Below are 17,277 nucleotides of genomic sequence, written 5' to 3'. Positions count from 1 at the left end.
GACAGTCCACAGCCCTGTAATCCCAGTGCTGGGAAGTGGAGACAGGAGGACCCCAGAGGGGCTTGCTGGCCAGATAATCTAGCCATCTGGGGGCTCAGTTTCAGGAAGAGATCCTGACTCAGAGTAAGATGGAGAGCAAGAGAAAGACATCTGATGTCAGCCTCTAGCTTCCTCCCTTCCACAGAGGCACACGCAGTGGCCTACAGGTGCATACACAGGCAAAAACACACAAAAAATATTAAAAAGTACAAAATAAGTAAACGGGCAAAAGAGACGTTTTAGTGGGTAAAGGTGGGCAGTTTCCTTCCTTCCCCACGATCCACTGGCCACCAGACCACGAGGGCAAAGTAGGCAGATGCAGCAGACAGGGCCTTGCCCAGTCTGTGAGTCTGACGGAAATAACCTTCTCTGAGTCTTCAGTGAGGCAACTCAACTTTATTCCAGAGTATAGGAGACACATAGGATTGGGGACGGTAGCTAGGGGATCACCTAATTTGAATTAAGTGGCATGATCTTATCATATAGCTAGATAAATAGCAGCATGGCCCTATTAAAATAGCTAGAGCATGCCACCTAATTACCTTATGGGCAGCAGAGGAAGAACATTTACAGGGAACTGTGTCAAGGGTCAGCTAGAGATAAGTCAGCATCCGGGCCTAGAAACATTCTCCAAATAAGGTCAGATAGAGAACAGGAAGTCCTCCGCTGGAGGTGGGGAGTTGGGGGGAGGCGTCATCCATGTCGGCAAACTCAAAGAGAGCTGCCAGGCCATGGTAGACTACAATGTCTGACCAGCAGGGCCTCTCAACAAAGGTGCTTGCTGCCACCATGCCTGACAACCTGAGTTTAATCCCTGGAACCCACAAAGTAGACGGGGGGGGGGGGGGGGATCAATTCCCACAAGTTGTCCACTGATCACCATACATGTCCTGTAGCTCACATACATATACACACAAACACACACACACTCACAGAAAACCAAAGCATGACAAAAAAAATTTAGGGAAATTATGGAATAGGACATTTCTTTCATGAGGGGGCCAGCTGGTAGTGTAGAGATAAACAGCCTGCCAACAGGGGCCCAATTGTAAATGCATACCTCAGTGGGAAAGCAAGGCCCTCTTTGAGAGGTACCCAGCATATTTCATAAGCTGAAAGCTAATCTCATTGGTGTTAAACAGAAATAGACTAAGATCAGCATTGTCAACTGGCATTCTGTGTTTTAATGAAACCATTATCCACTAGAACAGACAGTATCCTACTCTTCTACATGGGGATGGATATCTGGACACAGAATGGTCCATTTCTCTGCCTCTTGCTAGGGTAAACATTAGAAATTACACAGGTCATATAGCAGCAGTGAACAGCTTTACGCAGAAACAGGGTAACAGAAGGATTAAGAGGAATATTTGAATGTGATGTGGACGAGAGATGTGGCACACTGGATAACACACACTGATGGCTGAAAAGTAGTGGAAAGTATTAACTAACTTCTATATCCTAAGAACCAACAGATACCAGCATGAAATAAAGAAGATAAAGTACTTTACATAAACATGTCTCTTTTGGATACAATGATAAAATAAATCCTTTACAAGGTAACTAAAGTGTTATAACTTGGCAAAATCACAGTGCATTACTGACGGTGCTTCTGAATGTCTAATTGCTGTTATTCATGATGTAATTCATACCCTCTGTTCTGAACAAGTTCATTCTTCAAGAAATATTTTAAACTTTTTTTTAAAATTCATTTATTATGTATACATTGTTCTGCTGCATGTATTCCCCCACACCAGAAGAGGGCACCAGATCTCATTACAGATGGTTGTGAGCCACCATGTGGTTGCTGGGAATTGAACTCAGGACCTCTGGAAGAGTAGCCAATGCTCTTAACCTCTGAGCTACCTCTCCAGCCTGAAATATTTTAAACTTATATGTAAAATTGTACCTTTCTTTTCCTATTCAAAAGATTGGTTCAATTTTGAGGTGATTTAGATATATAAATATACATATACACACATGCATACATAAATGTATCATATCCCTATAATTGACAGGTTTTTTTTTAACAGATGCTCACATTTGACTACTTAGTTCCCAGCTGGTGGGACTGTTGGGGCAGGATTAGGAAATGTGGCCTTGTTGGAGGAGGTGTGTCACTTGGGGGCAGGCTTGAGGTTTCAAAAGTCTCCTGGCATTCTCAGCGTGCTCTCTGCCTCCTCGTGGATGGAGATGTGAGCTCTGAGCTGCTGCTACTCAACTGTCCGCCTCCATGCCCTTGCCCCACCGTTATGAACAATAACCCTCTGGAATTGTAGGCCCAATCAAACTCTTTACGAATCGCCTTGGTCATGGTGTTTTATCACAGCAATAGAAAACTAAGACAGTGGGTAAGGGTGGTTGCCACCAAGGTTGAAACCCAAAGTTCAGTCCCTGGGACCCACCCACATTAGAAGAGAATCTCCTAAGACTTGTCATCTGATTTCCATGTGCTGTGTACCTACACACTATGGTGATATTTTAGTTGTGCTGAAATGTGATTTTATTCGTATGTTAATAAATAAAGTTGGGGGGGGGGCGTTGGAGCTAATAGCAAGCCAGTTAGCAGAAGTCTGGCAGTGGTAGCACACACCCTTAATCCAATCACATGGCAGACAGAGTCTGTGTGTTCAAGGACATAGCCAGCTTAGTGACATGCGCCTTTAATCCAAGTACCAACCACAGAGACCTGGAGGTCTGTATAGACAGGCAGTGATGAAGAAGTCATGTGGTTGGGTTTAGAACCAATGAGAAGGCAGAACAGAAAGTCAATAAAAAATACAGACACACAGGAAGTAGGTCTCTTTTCTCAGGGGAAGGACGGCAGCAGCTGGTAAGCTAAAGGCTATTCGCTAGTGCTCTGACCTCTTGGGCTTTTAACTCTATTTGGCTGTGTTTCTTATTTAATAAGACTGTTTGGAATTATATCTACATACACACATTTAACAAATTTTTTAAAAATTAAAAAATAATTTCAAAGCTCTTAACTATAGTTGGGATCACACTGCCAACAGAACTACATAGACTCCAAAAACATTTTGTTACATCCAAAAGAAATTAGGGAAAACTCTAGGAATATTATCAATAAAGGAACACTTACTTCAGAGCCTCCTGAGAACTATAATCAAAGAATCACTGGTACTATTGATGTTAACTGTATCAAGCTCAACAGTCAATTCTGATCTAACAATCTCAACTCCAAACTAAAAAAGTGAGTTTACAGCAATCTGCCTTCATATTGTCAGGTCTTTAAAAGTATTCCATTGGGTTTTGTCTTTGAAGTGCTGGGGATGGAACCTAGGTATCTTGTTCAACTGAGCTACATGCCCAGCCTAGAAATACAAATTCTTTGAAAAAAAATCAGCACTGTACAGTAGAGTAAATATTAAGAAATAGCTGGACCATGCTGGCGCACTCCTTTAATCCCAGCACTCAGGAGGCAGAAGCAGGTGGAACTCAGTGGGTTTGAGGCTAGCCTCGTCTATAGAGCCAGGACTGCTACACAGAGAAATTCTGTCATGAAAACATACATACCTACTACTAAAACCACACTGAATTTTCATCTGTTTATGGGTATCAATTTTTTCCTAGATAACTATAATCGTATTAATATTTTTAGGATCCTACTTTAAATTTTTTTCATATAAATATTCCTGTATCTCAAAAAAAATTTTTTCTTAAAAGCTACACATTCTTCCCTTGCACATCTAGTTTCCTTGAACACTTCCTATAGATTAGGGACAATGTACCAGGATGTATGAGTACATCTCATCAAATCCTCCAGAGGCTGAATCACTTTTGATTCATTTCTAAATTATAGCTGGCAATACTGTCATTAATACAGTGGGTGGGCAAAGCAGATATGTACAAAAACTGAGAACATCAGACTGCTGCTGAGCTTATTCACAGTGAGTCTATTAAGTATGGCACCATGGTGTGTTACTGCATGCTTGGGCATGCATAGACATACATAGAAATACCTTTATCGAAGAGTCCCAGTTAAATACTGTGAAGATCTAGGCACATTTATAAGAGAAATTATTCTACATAAACTTCTGATGTTTAGTCCTGTGGCTATAGTTCACAATTTTATTGTTTGTTGCCAAGCAGATTTGTACAAAATACACAGATCAGACTACCATTTCAATATCTCCCATTTGAGAAACAAAAGGGATTCCGGTATGAAAAAGCTCATATGTGGATAAGCCCTATAAAATAAGCTTGATGTTCTGAAATTAAAGTATACAAAAAGCAAGTGTGGTGGCCCACACCTTTAATCCCAGCACTCAGGAAGCAAGAGCCAGGTGGATCTCTGTGAGTTCGAGGCCAGCCTAGTCTACAGAGCAAGATCCAGGACAAGCACCAAAACTTCACAGAGAAACCGTCTCGAAAAACCAAAAACAAACAAAAAAAAAAAGTATACAAAAAGCAGCACGCTACCAACTCCAAATTGATGCCATATATGAGGAATATGTCTTAAGAAAGTATATTGAATCTCTAAATTAAATATATAAAACCCAATCTGATAAATAGCCCAGGAAAGAAAGTAGTGTGATACTGTAGTGGTAACTGAGAATAATTTTTTAGAAATTTTTTTTAAATGTGTATGTTTACATGCTCATACACACACATATGCATATATGAATACAGGTGCCCACAGAGGCTAGAGGGATTGGATCCTCTAGAGCTGCAGTTAATAGTTGTGATCTGTCCAACATGGGACCTGGGACATGACCTCTGGTCCTCTAAAAGATCAGCAAGCAGTCTTAACCAATGAGCCATCTCTCCAGCCCCAAAATAATTGCAACAAAAATACAAAGTCAATTTAATGGGAAAAACGGCCTTTTAAACAAACAATGTTGGGCTAATAGGCAATACATAAACAAAAAGATCATCTTCAACTTTATTGTAGGCTAAGGATGTAACTCATTGATGCAGAACTTGCCTAACACATACAGGCCCTAGGTTTGGTCTCCAGCACTGAATAAAATAAAACAAACAAAACTTAGTTATCCCACTCTACATAAAAATGCAACCCATGCATCCTGACTCAATCATATAGGAAGACAAAAGGGGAAAAAAATTAGGAAGACGGGGGAATTGAAATAGGACAGATACCAGTGTAACATAAAATTTTGTTAAGTTATTAGGCATAACAGTGATTTTGGAATCCTATTTTAAGTTCTTTCCTAAGGCCAAAAACAAACAAACAAACAACACAACAATAAAAACCGTTTAAGAATCTTAAACTTACACAGTCAATAAGACAAAAAGACAGCCAACAGATTGGGAAAAGATCTTCACCAACCCCACATCTGACAGAGGATTGATCCACAGTATATAAAGAACTCAAGAAACTAGACATCAAAATACTGAACAGTCCAATTAAAAAATGGGCTAAAGAGCTAAACAGAGAATTCACAAAACAAGAAATACAAATGGCTGAAAGACATTTAAAGAAATGCTCAACATCCTTAATCATCAGAGAAATGCAAATCAAAACGACTCTGAGATACCACCTTACACCTGTCAGAATGGCTATGATCAAAAACACCAATGACAGTCAGTGTTGGAGAGGATGTGGAGCAAAGGGAACACTCCTCCACTGTTGGTGGGAATGTAAGCTTGTACAACCACTGTGGAAATCAGTATGGCGGTTTCAGAAAATTAGGAATTGAACTAACTCAAGACCCAGCCATCCCACTCTTGGGCATATACCCAAGGAATGCTGATTCATACCATAAAGATACATGCTCAGCTATGTTCATAGCAGCACTATTTGTAATAGCCAGAACCTGGAAACAACCTAGATGCCCATCAACGGAAGAATGGATGGAAAAAATGTGGTACATATACACAATGGAGTACTACTCAGCAGAGAAAAACAATGAAAGCATGAAATTTGCAGGCAAATGGATGGAACTAGAAAAAATCATCCTGAGTGAGGTAACCCAAACCCAGAAAGACAGTTATGGTATGTACTCACTCATAAGTGGATTCTAGATATAAAATAAAGAACAATCAGACCACAACCCATAGAACCATGGAGGCTATATATATAGCATGGAGGTCCCTAAGATGACTGTGGCTTATAATAAATTTCGGTTTTACTCAATTACTGAAAAAAAAAATAGCCAAACAAATGGAAACACATGAACTATGAACCAAAGGCTGAGGGGCCCCCAGCTGGATCAGGCCCTCTGAATAGGTGAGACAGTTGATTGGCTTGATCTGTTTGGGAGGCATCTAGGCAGTGGGACCGAGTCCTGTGCTCATTGGATGAGTTGGCTGTTTGAAACCTGGAGCTTATGCAGGAACGCTTGGCTCAGTCTGGGAGGAGGGGACTGGACCTGCCTGGACTGAGTCTACCAGGTTGATTGCAGTCCTCGGGGGAGGCTTTGCCCTGGAGGAGGTGGGAATGGGGGGGGGGGTTGGGGGGAAGGGGAGGGAGAGGGGGAGAACAAGGGAACCTGTGGCTGATAAGTAGAACTGAATGGTATTGTAAAATAAAATAAAAGGAAAAAAAAAGAATCTTAAACTTTACTGAGTAAGCTTGTTATTAATGATAACATGTCCTGAAATCTATTTGTATACATCATAGGACACAGCAAATGAATGGGTAATTTATGTTCTTAAGAACAGAGCTTCACCGAGCAGTGGTGGCTCATGCCTTTAATCCCAGCACTTGGGAGGCAGAGGCAGGCAGATCTTTGTGAATTTGAGGCCAGCCTGGTCTACAGAGTGAGATCCAGGAAAGGCGCAAAGCTATACAGAGAAGCCCTGTCTCAAAAAATTAAAAAAAAAAAATAAATAAATAAGAAAAAAGGAAAAAAAAAAAAAAAAAAACTTAAAAAAAAAAAAAAAAAGAACAGAGCTTCTCAGGGTTTGGGGATTTAGCTCAGTGATAGGGCACTTGCCTAGCAAGCACAAGGCCCTGGGTTCGATCCTCAGCTTCAAAAAAAAAGAACAGAGCTTCTCAGCAGGGTGTGGTGGTACATGCCTTTAATTCCAGCACTGGCAGATCTCTGAGTACAACGTGGTTTACAGAGAGAATTCCAGGACAGCCAGGGCTACATGAAGAAACCTATCTCGAAAAACAAACAAACAAAAAAGAACAGACCTTCTCACTGAGAGAGAAGTAAGACACATACATGAATGAAGATCAGAAAAAACAGGGATGTTAACTGGTGATACCAGATGAACATGGTACGTGAATGTGTGTGTGCGTACTTGTGTGTGCACGTGTGTGTGTTTCCTAGCTCTATCCATTCTAAGAGTCAAGAAACAACAGCACTCCTGGTAATGACCTAGAACTAGTTCTAGAATCTAAATACCATCCCTCAATAAAAACAAGCAAAGCTTCACAGGAGAGATGGCCTCTTCTAAAACTAAGACAGGAAAAAGAAGAAGATCCTAGAACATTCATTTGTGTAGCAGACAAGAAAGTGATCAAGAATAATAGGGCTACGCATCCAGAAGGGCAAACAGACCTAGGACACACTTTAAAGGAACACCCGTGAGCTCAGAGAAGGAAGTACCCTGCGCAAGGTCACACTGCAAATGGTCGTGGTAGCCAGTGACCAGGTTAGGCTTCCTTGAGATACAAGCACACATGCCTCTGCTATGGTTCTGGGTCAGCCACTGGTAGAATAAGAGATAAAGACTGCCAGGGGCTCCTAACGCCCAAAGGTCTGGAACCCCTGAATACAGTACTAGAAGACATCCGGTGAGAAGCACTGAAGTTCCAGACAGACCCTGAACCTCATCAGGCCTCTGAACTTATGGTGCCTTCTGACTGGAACACACTCTCTACAAAAATTATTAGCTTGTGTTGGCCTCTGCTCAAAGGCCATCTTATCAGAAGGTCCTCAGTTTATATATAAAACTAAAAATAAAACAATAAAGATTGCTCAATGAACTGTTTAGCCAACATTTCCTTAAGATTAAGATATTTTTCAAATAACGACACATGAAGAAGCAGGCAGGATTCAGGAACAGGGTTTCACAGCAAAATAAAACTATCACCATAGTGAAAACCATGATTATTTATCACTTTTTATTTCCTCCTGCCCATGTGGCATTGCTCTCTATTTCAACTGCACTTCATCAAATGAGTTCAGGAAGAAGGGATTTAAGCATGTAATCATCTCATTTGTTTCTGACTAGCAATCCTGAAAAAGGGTTTGAGACAAAAAAAAAAAAAAAAAGGTCAAAATTAACTCATTGCTATGAGTTTTGGGAAAGACTTCCAGATTCTAGCTTATAGCCTGATGATCTTTTATTCAGACTCTTCCAGCTTTCTATGACCTTAAATATTTGATCCTAAATAAGAACAACAACAGATGGTCACAACAAATCACATTAAAAACTGGTTTTCTTACCTGCACAGTCTTACTTTTATCAAGAAAGAGTATCACAGCATGTACAAACTATGAATGGAGGTTTTTCTCTGACTATAAGAAGGAAGCGGTGTAACACAGTGACTCGAGATAGGAGCTATGGACTAAGACTGTCTCAGTCTGAGTATTTACTTCCCTGTTTATAATCTACGGGATTCATTGCAGATTATTTAATCTCTTTGTACATCAGTTTCCTCATGGAACAGTAGAATCTATGTTTTAAGATTATTGTGAAGAGCAAATAAGTTTAATAGAACAAATAATAGTTAAGCTCTTAGAAGAACATCTGTATATTGTAACTTTCCATATGTTACTTCTACACTTTTACTGTTATTATTTGACTCTTGGTGGGTTGGCTGACTGACCTGTGTCCCTATGGTTCTTCTTATTATTATATTATCATTATTATGACAACTGCTACCACAGCCAATTTTAATCTACAGGTGATGCAATTTGGCATTTGATTCAGGAAAATGAGAGCAAAGCAAATTATAACATATATACACACCACCACCACCACGCTCCTGAGGGTGAAAAACTAAAACTCTACAGTAGTAGTCCTTCAGTATCTCTCAACCAGTTTTGTAAGAACGTGAAGAAAAGTTAGCAACAGACTAATAATTCATGACTCATTCCCAGAAAGAACCTGTGACCCGGACAAATTAATTTCAGAAGAAATGACATGTTCTCTTCCTTAGTTAATCATTTATACAACTTTATTAAAGTTTACTATGAACTAAAAATTAAGCTAGACATGAGAAAAAGTTAGACATGGAAAAATGTCTATGTCTTTTAAAACTCTGTGAGGTTTCTAATGACCTTTTTGCTTCTCTTTTCTTTTTCAGCACTGGTGATTAAACCAGTGCCTTGTGCCCATAGGGCACACCCTCTACCACTGAGATCCATTCTAAGCCCCACAAAATGTCTGTATCAATAAAGTAGACACAGGTTCTATCAGTGCACGCACACAGTACACGGAAACATAAAGACAAACGTGAAGAATACTGTGAAACAGTAAAGAGCAGAAGACTTCACAGAGGTCAAACCGAGCCCTAAGAAAGACTAGCAGGTAAACAAGGTTAGTGGGGTAAAATCACACCACGGAATAAGAGTTAGCCAATGCAGGGCAGATACCACTGTCCTACTCCAGTACACAACCAAAAGACCCCTTCTGCAACTCATGGGTGGACAGAGAACTTCCGAAACAGCTCTGTTTACACAGCTCAGCTCCCCTCAACTCAGCACATGCCTCATTTGTGGAGACAAGACAGGAAGCTGCAAATAAGACTGGTTCAGAGACAAATTTCTCACTTACAACACTGGGCGGCAGCAGTGGGCAACGGCTTCCTCTGGCTTTCTTCTTGACTAGAATACTAGAAGCAGAAAGGAGAAGAAAAAAATATATAGTAAGAGTTCCAAGTACAGAAAGGAGGAATCACTGCTACTTATAAAAATATTCAGTGTTTGACTTGGGTCAATTTTTTTACTGAACATAAACAGAACTTCTCATTGTTATCCTCCCTCCCTGCGGGCTCCTGGCCTAGGCTAGATCCTCCTCAGTTATTATTATATTGGTGCTGGCTCAAAGCAGAACAACAGAGGACCATTCTGACCAAGAGCATGCCAGGAAGCTACAAAAGGCCAAGCCTTAGAGTGTTTCAAAGGGTTCTGTGCATGCCTGTGGTCAACATCTAGATTTCACAAACCAAATGCTAAAACTGAAAGCCTCTCTCAGGCTGTCTGCGTATCTCTGAGTAACAGTGCTACTTGCCTTGCAAATGCTTATGGATATTGAAACTGCATATCTGAGAGTGCATATCTGCACAGCTGGACTTCAGATATATCTGGTAGTTCCCTCCCACTCTAGCCTCTGCAGGGCCACCTACTACCACCACAGCAATAACAAATGTACAAGGTGCTGAAGCCATGAGAAAATATTCTATAAAAGAGAACAGAAGTGAGGGTAAGTTTTGAGAGTGGCAGGAGTCCAAAAGGTATAAACCAAAGGATGTACACAGCTTAGAAAGATAGTTCAGTTCAAGCACAGTGGAGGACTGGAAAAGTGTAACTTCAACCAACAAAGAGAAGATCATAGGTCAGGTAGGCAAGGTGGTGCATGATTAGAATCCCTGCACTTAGCAGAAGGAAAGAGGCTATCATGAGCTCAAGTTAAACCTCAGCTACATGAAGAGTTAGAGGCCACCATGGACTACATGAAAAAGATATCTGAACTTCACATGCTAACTTTGCCACTCATTAATAAGCTAAGAGGTTCTGGGCAAGCCACAGCTAAACTGCTAATGAGCCACTCATTCAATAAATATTGGCTTAGCACCCATTATGTGCAAAGTCTCGTTAGAAAACTAGAATTTAAGTCATGGTAAGGAGACTGAAGTTTATGCTAGTATATTGGGGGGTCACCTAGCTTTAAATATGGGAAAAATATGATTTGATTACTGTGTTTTGAATGCTTCTCATATCTTCATTTGATACTTGACTCCAGTTGTAGATTTTGGTAAGTATGAGGTGTGGTTGCTGGAAGATGTCACAGGTGGGCTTTCAAGCCAATGTATTCAGTTAATTTCTTTTTTTTTGTTTGAATCTGATTCTTTTTTACTTGTATGCATTCCACGATATGACTCTTATCTTAACAGTAAGCTCAAATGAACTTTTTTTTCCTCTAAATTGCCTTGGTCACAGTATTTTATCACAGCAACAGAAAAGTAAAACAATTACACTTTTAAAGGAGAGAGTTCAGTGGTTAAGAGCACTGGCTGCTCTACCAAAGGACCCAGGTTTGTTTCCCAGAACTCAGATGGCAGCTCACAACCATCTGTAACTCCAGTTCTAAAGAAACCAACATCTTCTTCTTCTTGCCTCCTTGGGCACCAAGCACACAAGTGGTACAAAGATATAAAATTTAAAAATAAAAATAAAATGACTATGCCAGCTGTTACAGAGATGAACTGTTAGGGAATGACGGTGGGTTGTCCATTAAGATAATCCAGACAAATGATGGTGATTTGTACATAAATGAGAATGTCAGTAGCAAAAGATAGCTGGATCCAAAACAACTTTTGTATCTATTTTTATATATAATGTATTTCATAAGCAGTAAACCATAATACAAATATGAGAATACTGATATTAATACTTCCAGTGGGAGATATCAAAAGTCCAGCACAATGTACACAGTAGAACTGCATTAGTAAAGCTGACAACCATGAAACTGCTTGGCAATCCAAGGCTGAATTCTCACTCCAAAGTGACAGAGGACTCGGCTATTAATTACAACCATTATAAATAATGGTGGGTGATTTTTTTATTCCATGTGTAATGGTGTTTTGCCTGTATGTACATCTGGGCACCACATGCATGCCTGGGACCTGTAGAGGCCATAAGAGGATATCAGATCTCCTAGAACCAGAGTTATAAGTGGTTGTAACCCACCATGTAGGTGCCAGGAGTTGAACCCGGGTCCCCTGGAAGAGCAACCAGTATTTTTAACTGCTGAACCATCTCTCTAGAATCTTTTCAATAATGATGGTTTTTATAGGCAGGACATAGGAGTAACAGTAAGAAATCCCAAAACTTAAGTATTAAAGTAGAAGAATGCACACATAAGAGATCAGAGTAGATATTTTCAAGAAGTTATATTTAATTAATCTTGTTTTAGGTCCCAAACAAAAAGTTAAAGTCCAGGTAACTACAGCAAAATTAATAAATTAAGATTGTTTTAGAAAGGACAGATGGGGGCTGCAGAGATGATTCAGAAGTTAAAAGTACTTGTTGCTCTTGCAGAGGAGCAGGGTTCAATTTCCAGCACCTCATAGCCATCCACAACTCCCATTCTCAGATATCTGATGTCTTCTTCTGACTTCTATGGGCACCAAGTATGTCCATGGTGTACATACATACACACAGACAAAATGTTCATACACTTGAAAGAAAATAAATCTAAAAAAAAAATTAAGAAGACAGGGATGTGGTTCAGTGATTAAAAGGCATGTTTATCAAGTCAAAGTCCCAAGCTGAATCCTTAAATACATAAATAAGTCAGCCACTAGCTGACTAGTTAAGGGGAAAAGTAAATGAATAAGACCTATCCACAGCCTGAAGTGGTAGCACATACCCAAATATAATCTACAAAAATCAGTGGCAAAATAGTATGCTTTAAAATTCTCTCATTCTCATTCTCATTCTCATTCTCTCTCTCTCTCTCTCTCTCTCTCTCTCTCTCTCTCTCTCTCTCTCTCTCTCTCTCTCGTGTGTGTGTGTTTATACACACACACACACACACACACATCTCCCAGGTCAGCCTGGAATACATGAGACACTGTTTAAAATTTTTTTCAAGCTTCTTGAGTTAAAAAATACTTGAAAAAGTTGTATCTCTAACATATATATATATATATATACACACACACACACATATACATATATATGTGTTAACTATTTTAAGTAATTGTTTTGCTTGATTTTTTTTGTTTAATGAGACAAGGTCTAGCCTTGAGCTTTCTTTCCAACTAAGCCAAATCAGTGGTTCTCAATCTTCCTAATGCTGTGACCCTTTAATATAGTTCCTCATGTTGTGGTGACCCCCAACCATAAAATTATTATTATTTTTTTTTTTTTTGGTTTTTCGAGACAGGGTTTCTGTTGCTTTGCTTTCCTGAGACTCATTGGTAGCACTGCTCGAACTCACAAGATCCGCCTGCTCCGCTCCGAGTGCTGATTAGGCGTGCGCCACCACCGCCCGGCTCCATAAAATTATTTTCATTGCTACTTCATAACTGAAATTTTGCTATTGTTATGAATCATAGTGTAAATATCTGATATGCAGACAGTCTTAGGCAACCCCTGTGAAAAGGTCATTAGACCCTCAAAGGGGTCATGACCCACAGGTTGAGAACTGCTGCTCTAGATCCTTTTGTGTCTACCTACAAAGTACTGGGATTACAAGCCTGTATTACCATGCCCAGGTAAGATATCTGAAGTATACAGAAGGATGTATAAGTCGTATGTAAATATTTCAACTACCAATATATGTTTTCCTTCCTTCTCCTCCTCCATCCCTTTTTTTCTTCTTGCATATATGATATCTAACTTTTTGACACTGACATGCTGCTGTCATCTACAAATGTTAGACCACATTCAAAGCTATACTAGCACACAAGTGCTTGTGGGCTGCAGGTTAGACATTCCTTGTTTAGGATAACATATCTATCTCTCAAAAAATGATTTCCTTAGAGTAAAAACAGTCAAGCTTTATTTCTTCAGTGTACTATAAAATATATAATAATAAGATCCTTAGTTAATAATATGCGCCACTAATTGTAACATGTGTACCACACTAATGAAAGATGTTAATAATAGAAAAAACTATAGGGTGGGGGTGGGAGAGAAGGGATAACTGAACTATCTGCTCAGTTTTCTGTAAATCATAGCTGTTTTTTAAAAAAAAAAAAAGTCTGCTAAATTATTTTAACTGTAATTCCTGCTTGATAGCTGTCTTGTTACATGTAATTTTACCATGTTAAAATGAAAACCTTCCCTTTTGATTAGACAGAAAAGGGGAAGTGCTGTGAGATGGTCTTCTGCATGCTGTGAATATGTGTTGCTACCATTGATTAATAAAGAAGCTGCTATGGCTTATGGCAAGACAAGACAGAGTGAGGTGAGTAATCTAAGAGAGCTACAGAAAGAGGAAAGGCAGGGTGGGAGGAGACACCAGCCCACCACCCAAGGAACAACATGCCAACAGACTGGCAACACCATGGCCACATGGCAAGACATAGATAATAGAAATGGGTTAATTTAAGATGAAAGAGCTAGCTAGAAAGATGCCTGAGCCATACACCAAACAGTCTGTAATTAATATTAAGCCTCTGAGTGATTATTTTATAAGCTGCTGTGGGCCGGGCGGGACATAGAAAAACTTCGGCTACACTAAATAAATACATATGCATCAAATTCAAATGTACAAAGATTTAAAGTCAGCCGGGCGGTGGTGGATGCACGCCTTTAATCGCAGCACTCAGGAGGCAGAGCCAGGCGGATCTCTATGAGTTCAAGGCCAGCCTGGTCTACAAAGCGAGTTCCAGGAAAGGCACAAAACTATACAGAGAAATCCTGTCTCAAAAAAGCAAAAAAAAAAAAAAAAAAAAAAATTTAAAGTTTAGAAAGAAAATAAAATTGTATCTAAAGATACAAACCCTTACTATTTTCTACAGAAAAAATATTTTCCAGTTTCAAATAACCCTGGACTTTTGAATTATAACCTGTTTTTATGTTCAAAAAAAAAAAAAGTCTGTATGATATTTTAAAAAAAGAAAGAGGGGGCCAGGCGGTGGTGGCGCACGCCTTTAATCCCAGCACTCGGGAGGCAGAGCCAGGTGGATCTCTGTGAGTTCGAGGCCAGCCTGGGCTACCAAGTGAGTTCCAGGAGAGGCACAAAGCTACACAGAGAAACCCTGTCTCGAAAAACCAAAAAATAATAATAATAATAATAATAAAATAAAGAACAAAGTACTCACTAGTAATAATGATGACCTATTAAAAAATTTATTTTAAAAAATATATTATTCATCAGGAGTTGAAGAGATGACTCAGTGGTTTACAGCACTTATTGCTCTTCTGGAGGACCCAGGTTTGATTTCCAGCATCCTACATGGTGGCTCACAACCATCTGTAATCTCAGTTCCAGGACATCCAATGCCCTCTTCTGGCCTCCACATACACCAGGCATATACACAATATACAGCCATACATGCAGGCAAACTATTCATACACATAAATAAGTATTGTATATTTATGTTTTAAATTTTAAATTTTAATTTTTAAGTATTTTTAAATTTTAAACAAGAAATTGTTTAAAAACATATTATTGATTATTGGGGGGGATCAAACAAAATAAATTTAAAATCAACATTACAAAAAAAAAAAAACCAGTTTTCTCTCTGCTATGGTTTGAAGTTTGTGTACCTACAAAATTTACTTGCTGAAACCTAATCAACAATGTGACGGTATCAGAAGTGGGGCTTTCAGACATACGTAGATCATGAGGTTAAGGCCTCTTAGGAATGGCACTAGTACCCTTATAATGAAGACGCCAGGCGACTGCTGTGGCAGTCGGGCATTTGAACAGTTGGGTCCGAGTTAGTGATAGCCTTTGGGGAGGTTTAGGAGGCAGGACCTTGCTGGAGGCAGAATGTCACAGGGGATGGACTTCAGGAGAGCACAGTCTCACCCTACTTCTAGTTCTCTCTCTGTTTGTGCTTGTGTCTGAGAAGTGATCTCTCGGCTTCCTGCTCCAGCTGTCATGCCTCCCCACCATGGTGATGCTGCTCTCTCTGGAACTCTAAGTTCAAATAAACTCTTCCTTCTCTAAGGTGCCTCTGGTCAAGACATTTTGTCACAGCAACAGAAAGCAAGCTAGGACAGGAGTGAAGTGCTGCTGTGCTGTGAACAGCCTGACCATGCTTTTTTTTTTTTTAGGAAGGTAGAAGACTTTGGAACTTCAAACTAAAAAGGCAACTGAATTCTCTAAACAGCGAATACTGAGCCATCCTAGTAGGTTCCTGGAAGGCAATGGTGCTGAAAACAAAGTGGACTGTATAAGTCTAGCTCAAGAGGTTTCAGACAGATCAAGGTTTTTAACAGCAATTGGATAAAGAACCTAGCTGCCTTCTGCCCTTCAAGTGAAGTAGAAAGAAATACAAAACATACAGTTTGGAGAGAAAGGCACTAAGTTTAATGTTACAGCCAAGGGCACTGGAAGAGAGGTGTGTGTGGTGGTTTGAATAGGTATGGTCCCCATAGACTCAGTTGTTTGAACGCTTGGCCCATAGGGAGTGGCACTATTAGGAGGTGTGGCCTTTTTGGAGAATGTGTGGCCTTGGAAAATGCTTGTCACTATAGATGGGGGCTTTGAGGTCTCATATACTCAAGTTATGCCCAATGTGGCACACAGTCTCCTGCTGCCTGTGGATCAAAATGCAGAACTCTCAGCTCCTTCTCCAGCACCGTGTCTGCCTGCACACTGCCATGTCCCACCATGATGATAATGGAATAAACCTCTGGGACTGTAAGCCAGCCCCAGTTAAATGTTTTCCTTTATAAGAGTTACCATGGTCATGGTGTCTCTTCACAGCCGTCGAAACCCTAACCAAGACAAGATGCTGCAACTGTTACGAGATTACCTACCACCCTTAAGAAGAGACCTGCTCTGCACTGGAACAAAGGGAAGGGTTCACCCAGGTCAAAACTTCACCCAGCTAAATCCCACCTTGTTAAAAAGAAAAGCCCTAGGGAGTTCTCTGCTCCTACAAAACAACTGCAAACAAAAACTGCTGCTAATGTGGTTCAAGGAGGAAAAGGTCCATCCCAGATGGCAGCAAAATTTAGGAATATCATCCACATGTTGCTGGCTTTAGAGGCATGAAGGATGCAAGAGTGAAGGAGTTGTAGACTCTTCCTCTGTGGTTTCAGAGAGCCACTAAGGCCAGACAATGAGTAACAAGTGAGTCCTTGCATGAAGGCCAGGAGAGAGCAGGAGGTCCTGGGGAGCCATTACACACAGCTGTAAAAGTGAAGCCTGGATTGGAAGCCCCCAAATGTTATAGCTGCCAGAGATGTAGGGTATCTTCCAAGAAAACTCAATACAGAGAGTGTATTCAGCCCAAGAGAGAGATGTACATTGCAAGCAGCAATGAGGGGCATCAACCTTTTAAGATCTTGAGATGGATCATGAAACTACAGGAGTTAGTTTGCTTTAGTGGGTTCCAATCTTAGTTTGGTCCAGTATTTCCTCACTATGCCTCCATTCTTCTCTTTTGAA

The 17,277-nt window shown here is 40.1% G+C and overlaps 1 protein-coding gene across 1 annotated transcript in view; it reads right to left on the bottom strand.

Annotated features, from left to right (window-relative positions):
* Unc13b (unc-13 homolog B) overlaps positions 1-17,277 on the bottom strand; it is a 209,200-nt gene that overhangs the window by 132,877 nt on the left and 59,046 nt on the right. Inside the window, 1 exon segment of the mRNA XM_037202547.1 lies at positions 9,754-9,811. Coding sequence (XP_037058442.1) covers positions 9,754-9,811 — 58 coding nt within the window.

This window comes from Peromyscus leucopus, chromosome 2, assembly GCF_004664715.2.
Source record: "Peromyscus leucopus breed LL Stock chromosome 2, UCI_PerLeu_2.1, whole genome shotgun sequence".
Taxonomy (NCBI): domain Eukaryota; kingdom Metazoa; phylum Chordata; class Mammalia; order Rodentia; family Cricetidae; genus Peromyscus; species Peromyscus leucopus.
The sequence above is the reverse complement of the archived record's forward strand: the minus strand, read 5'-3'. Positions and strand labels throughout refer to the sequence as shown.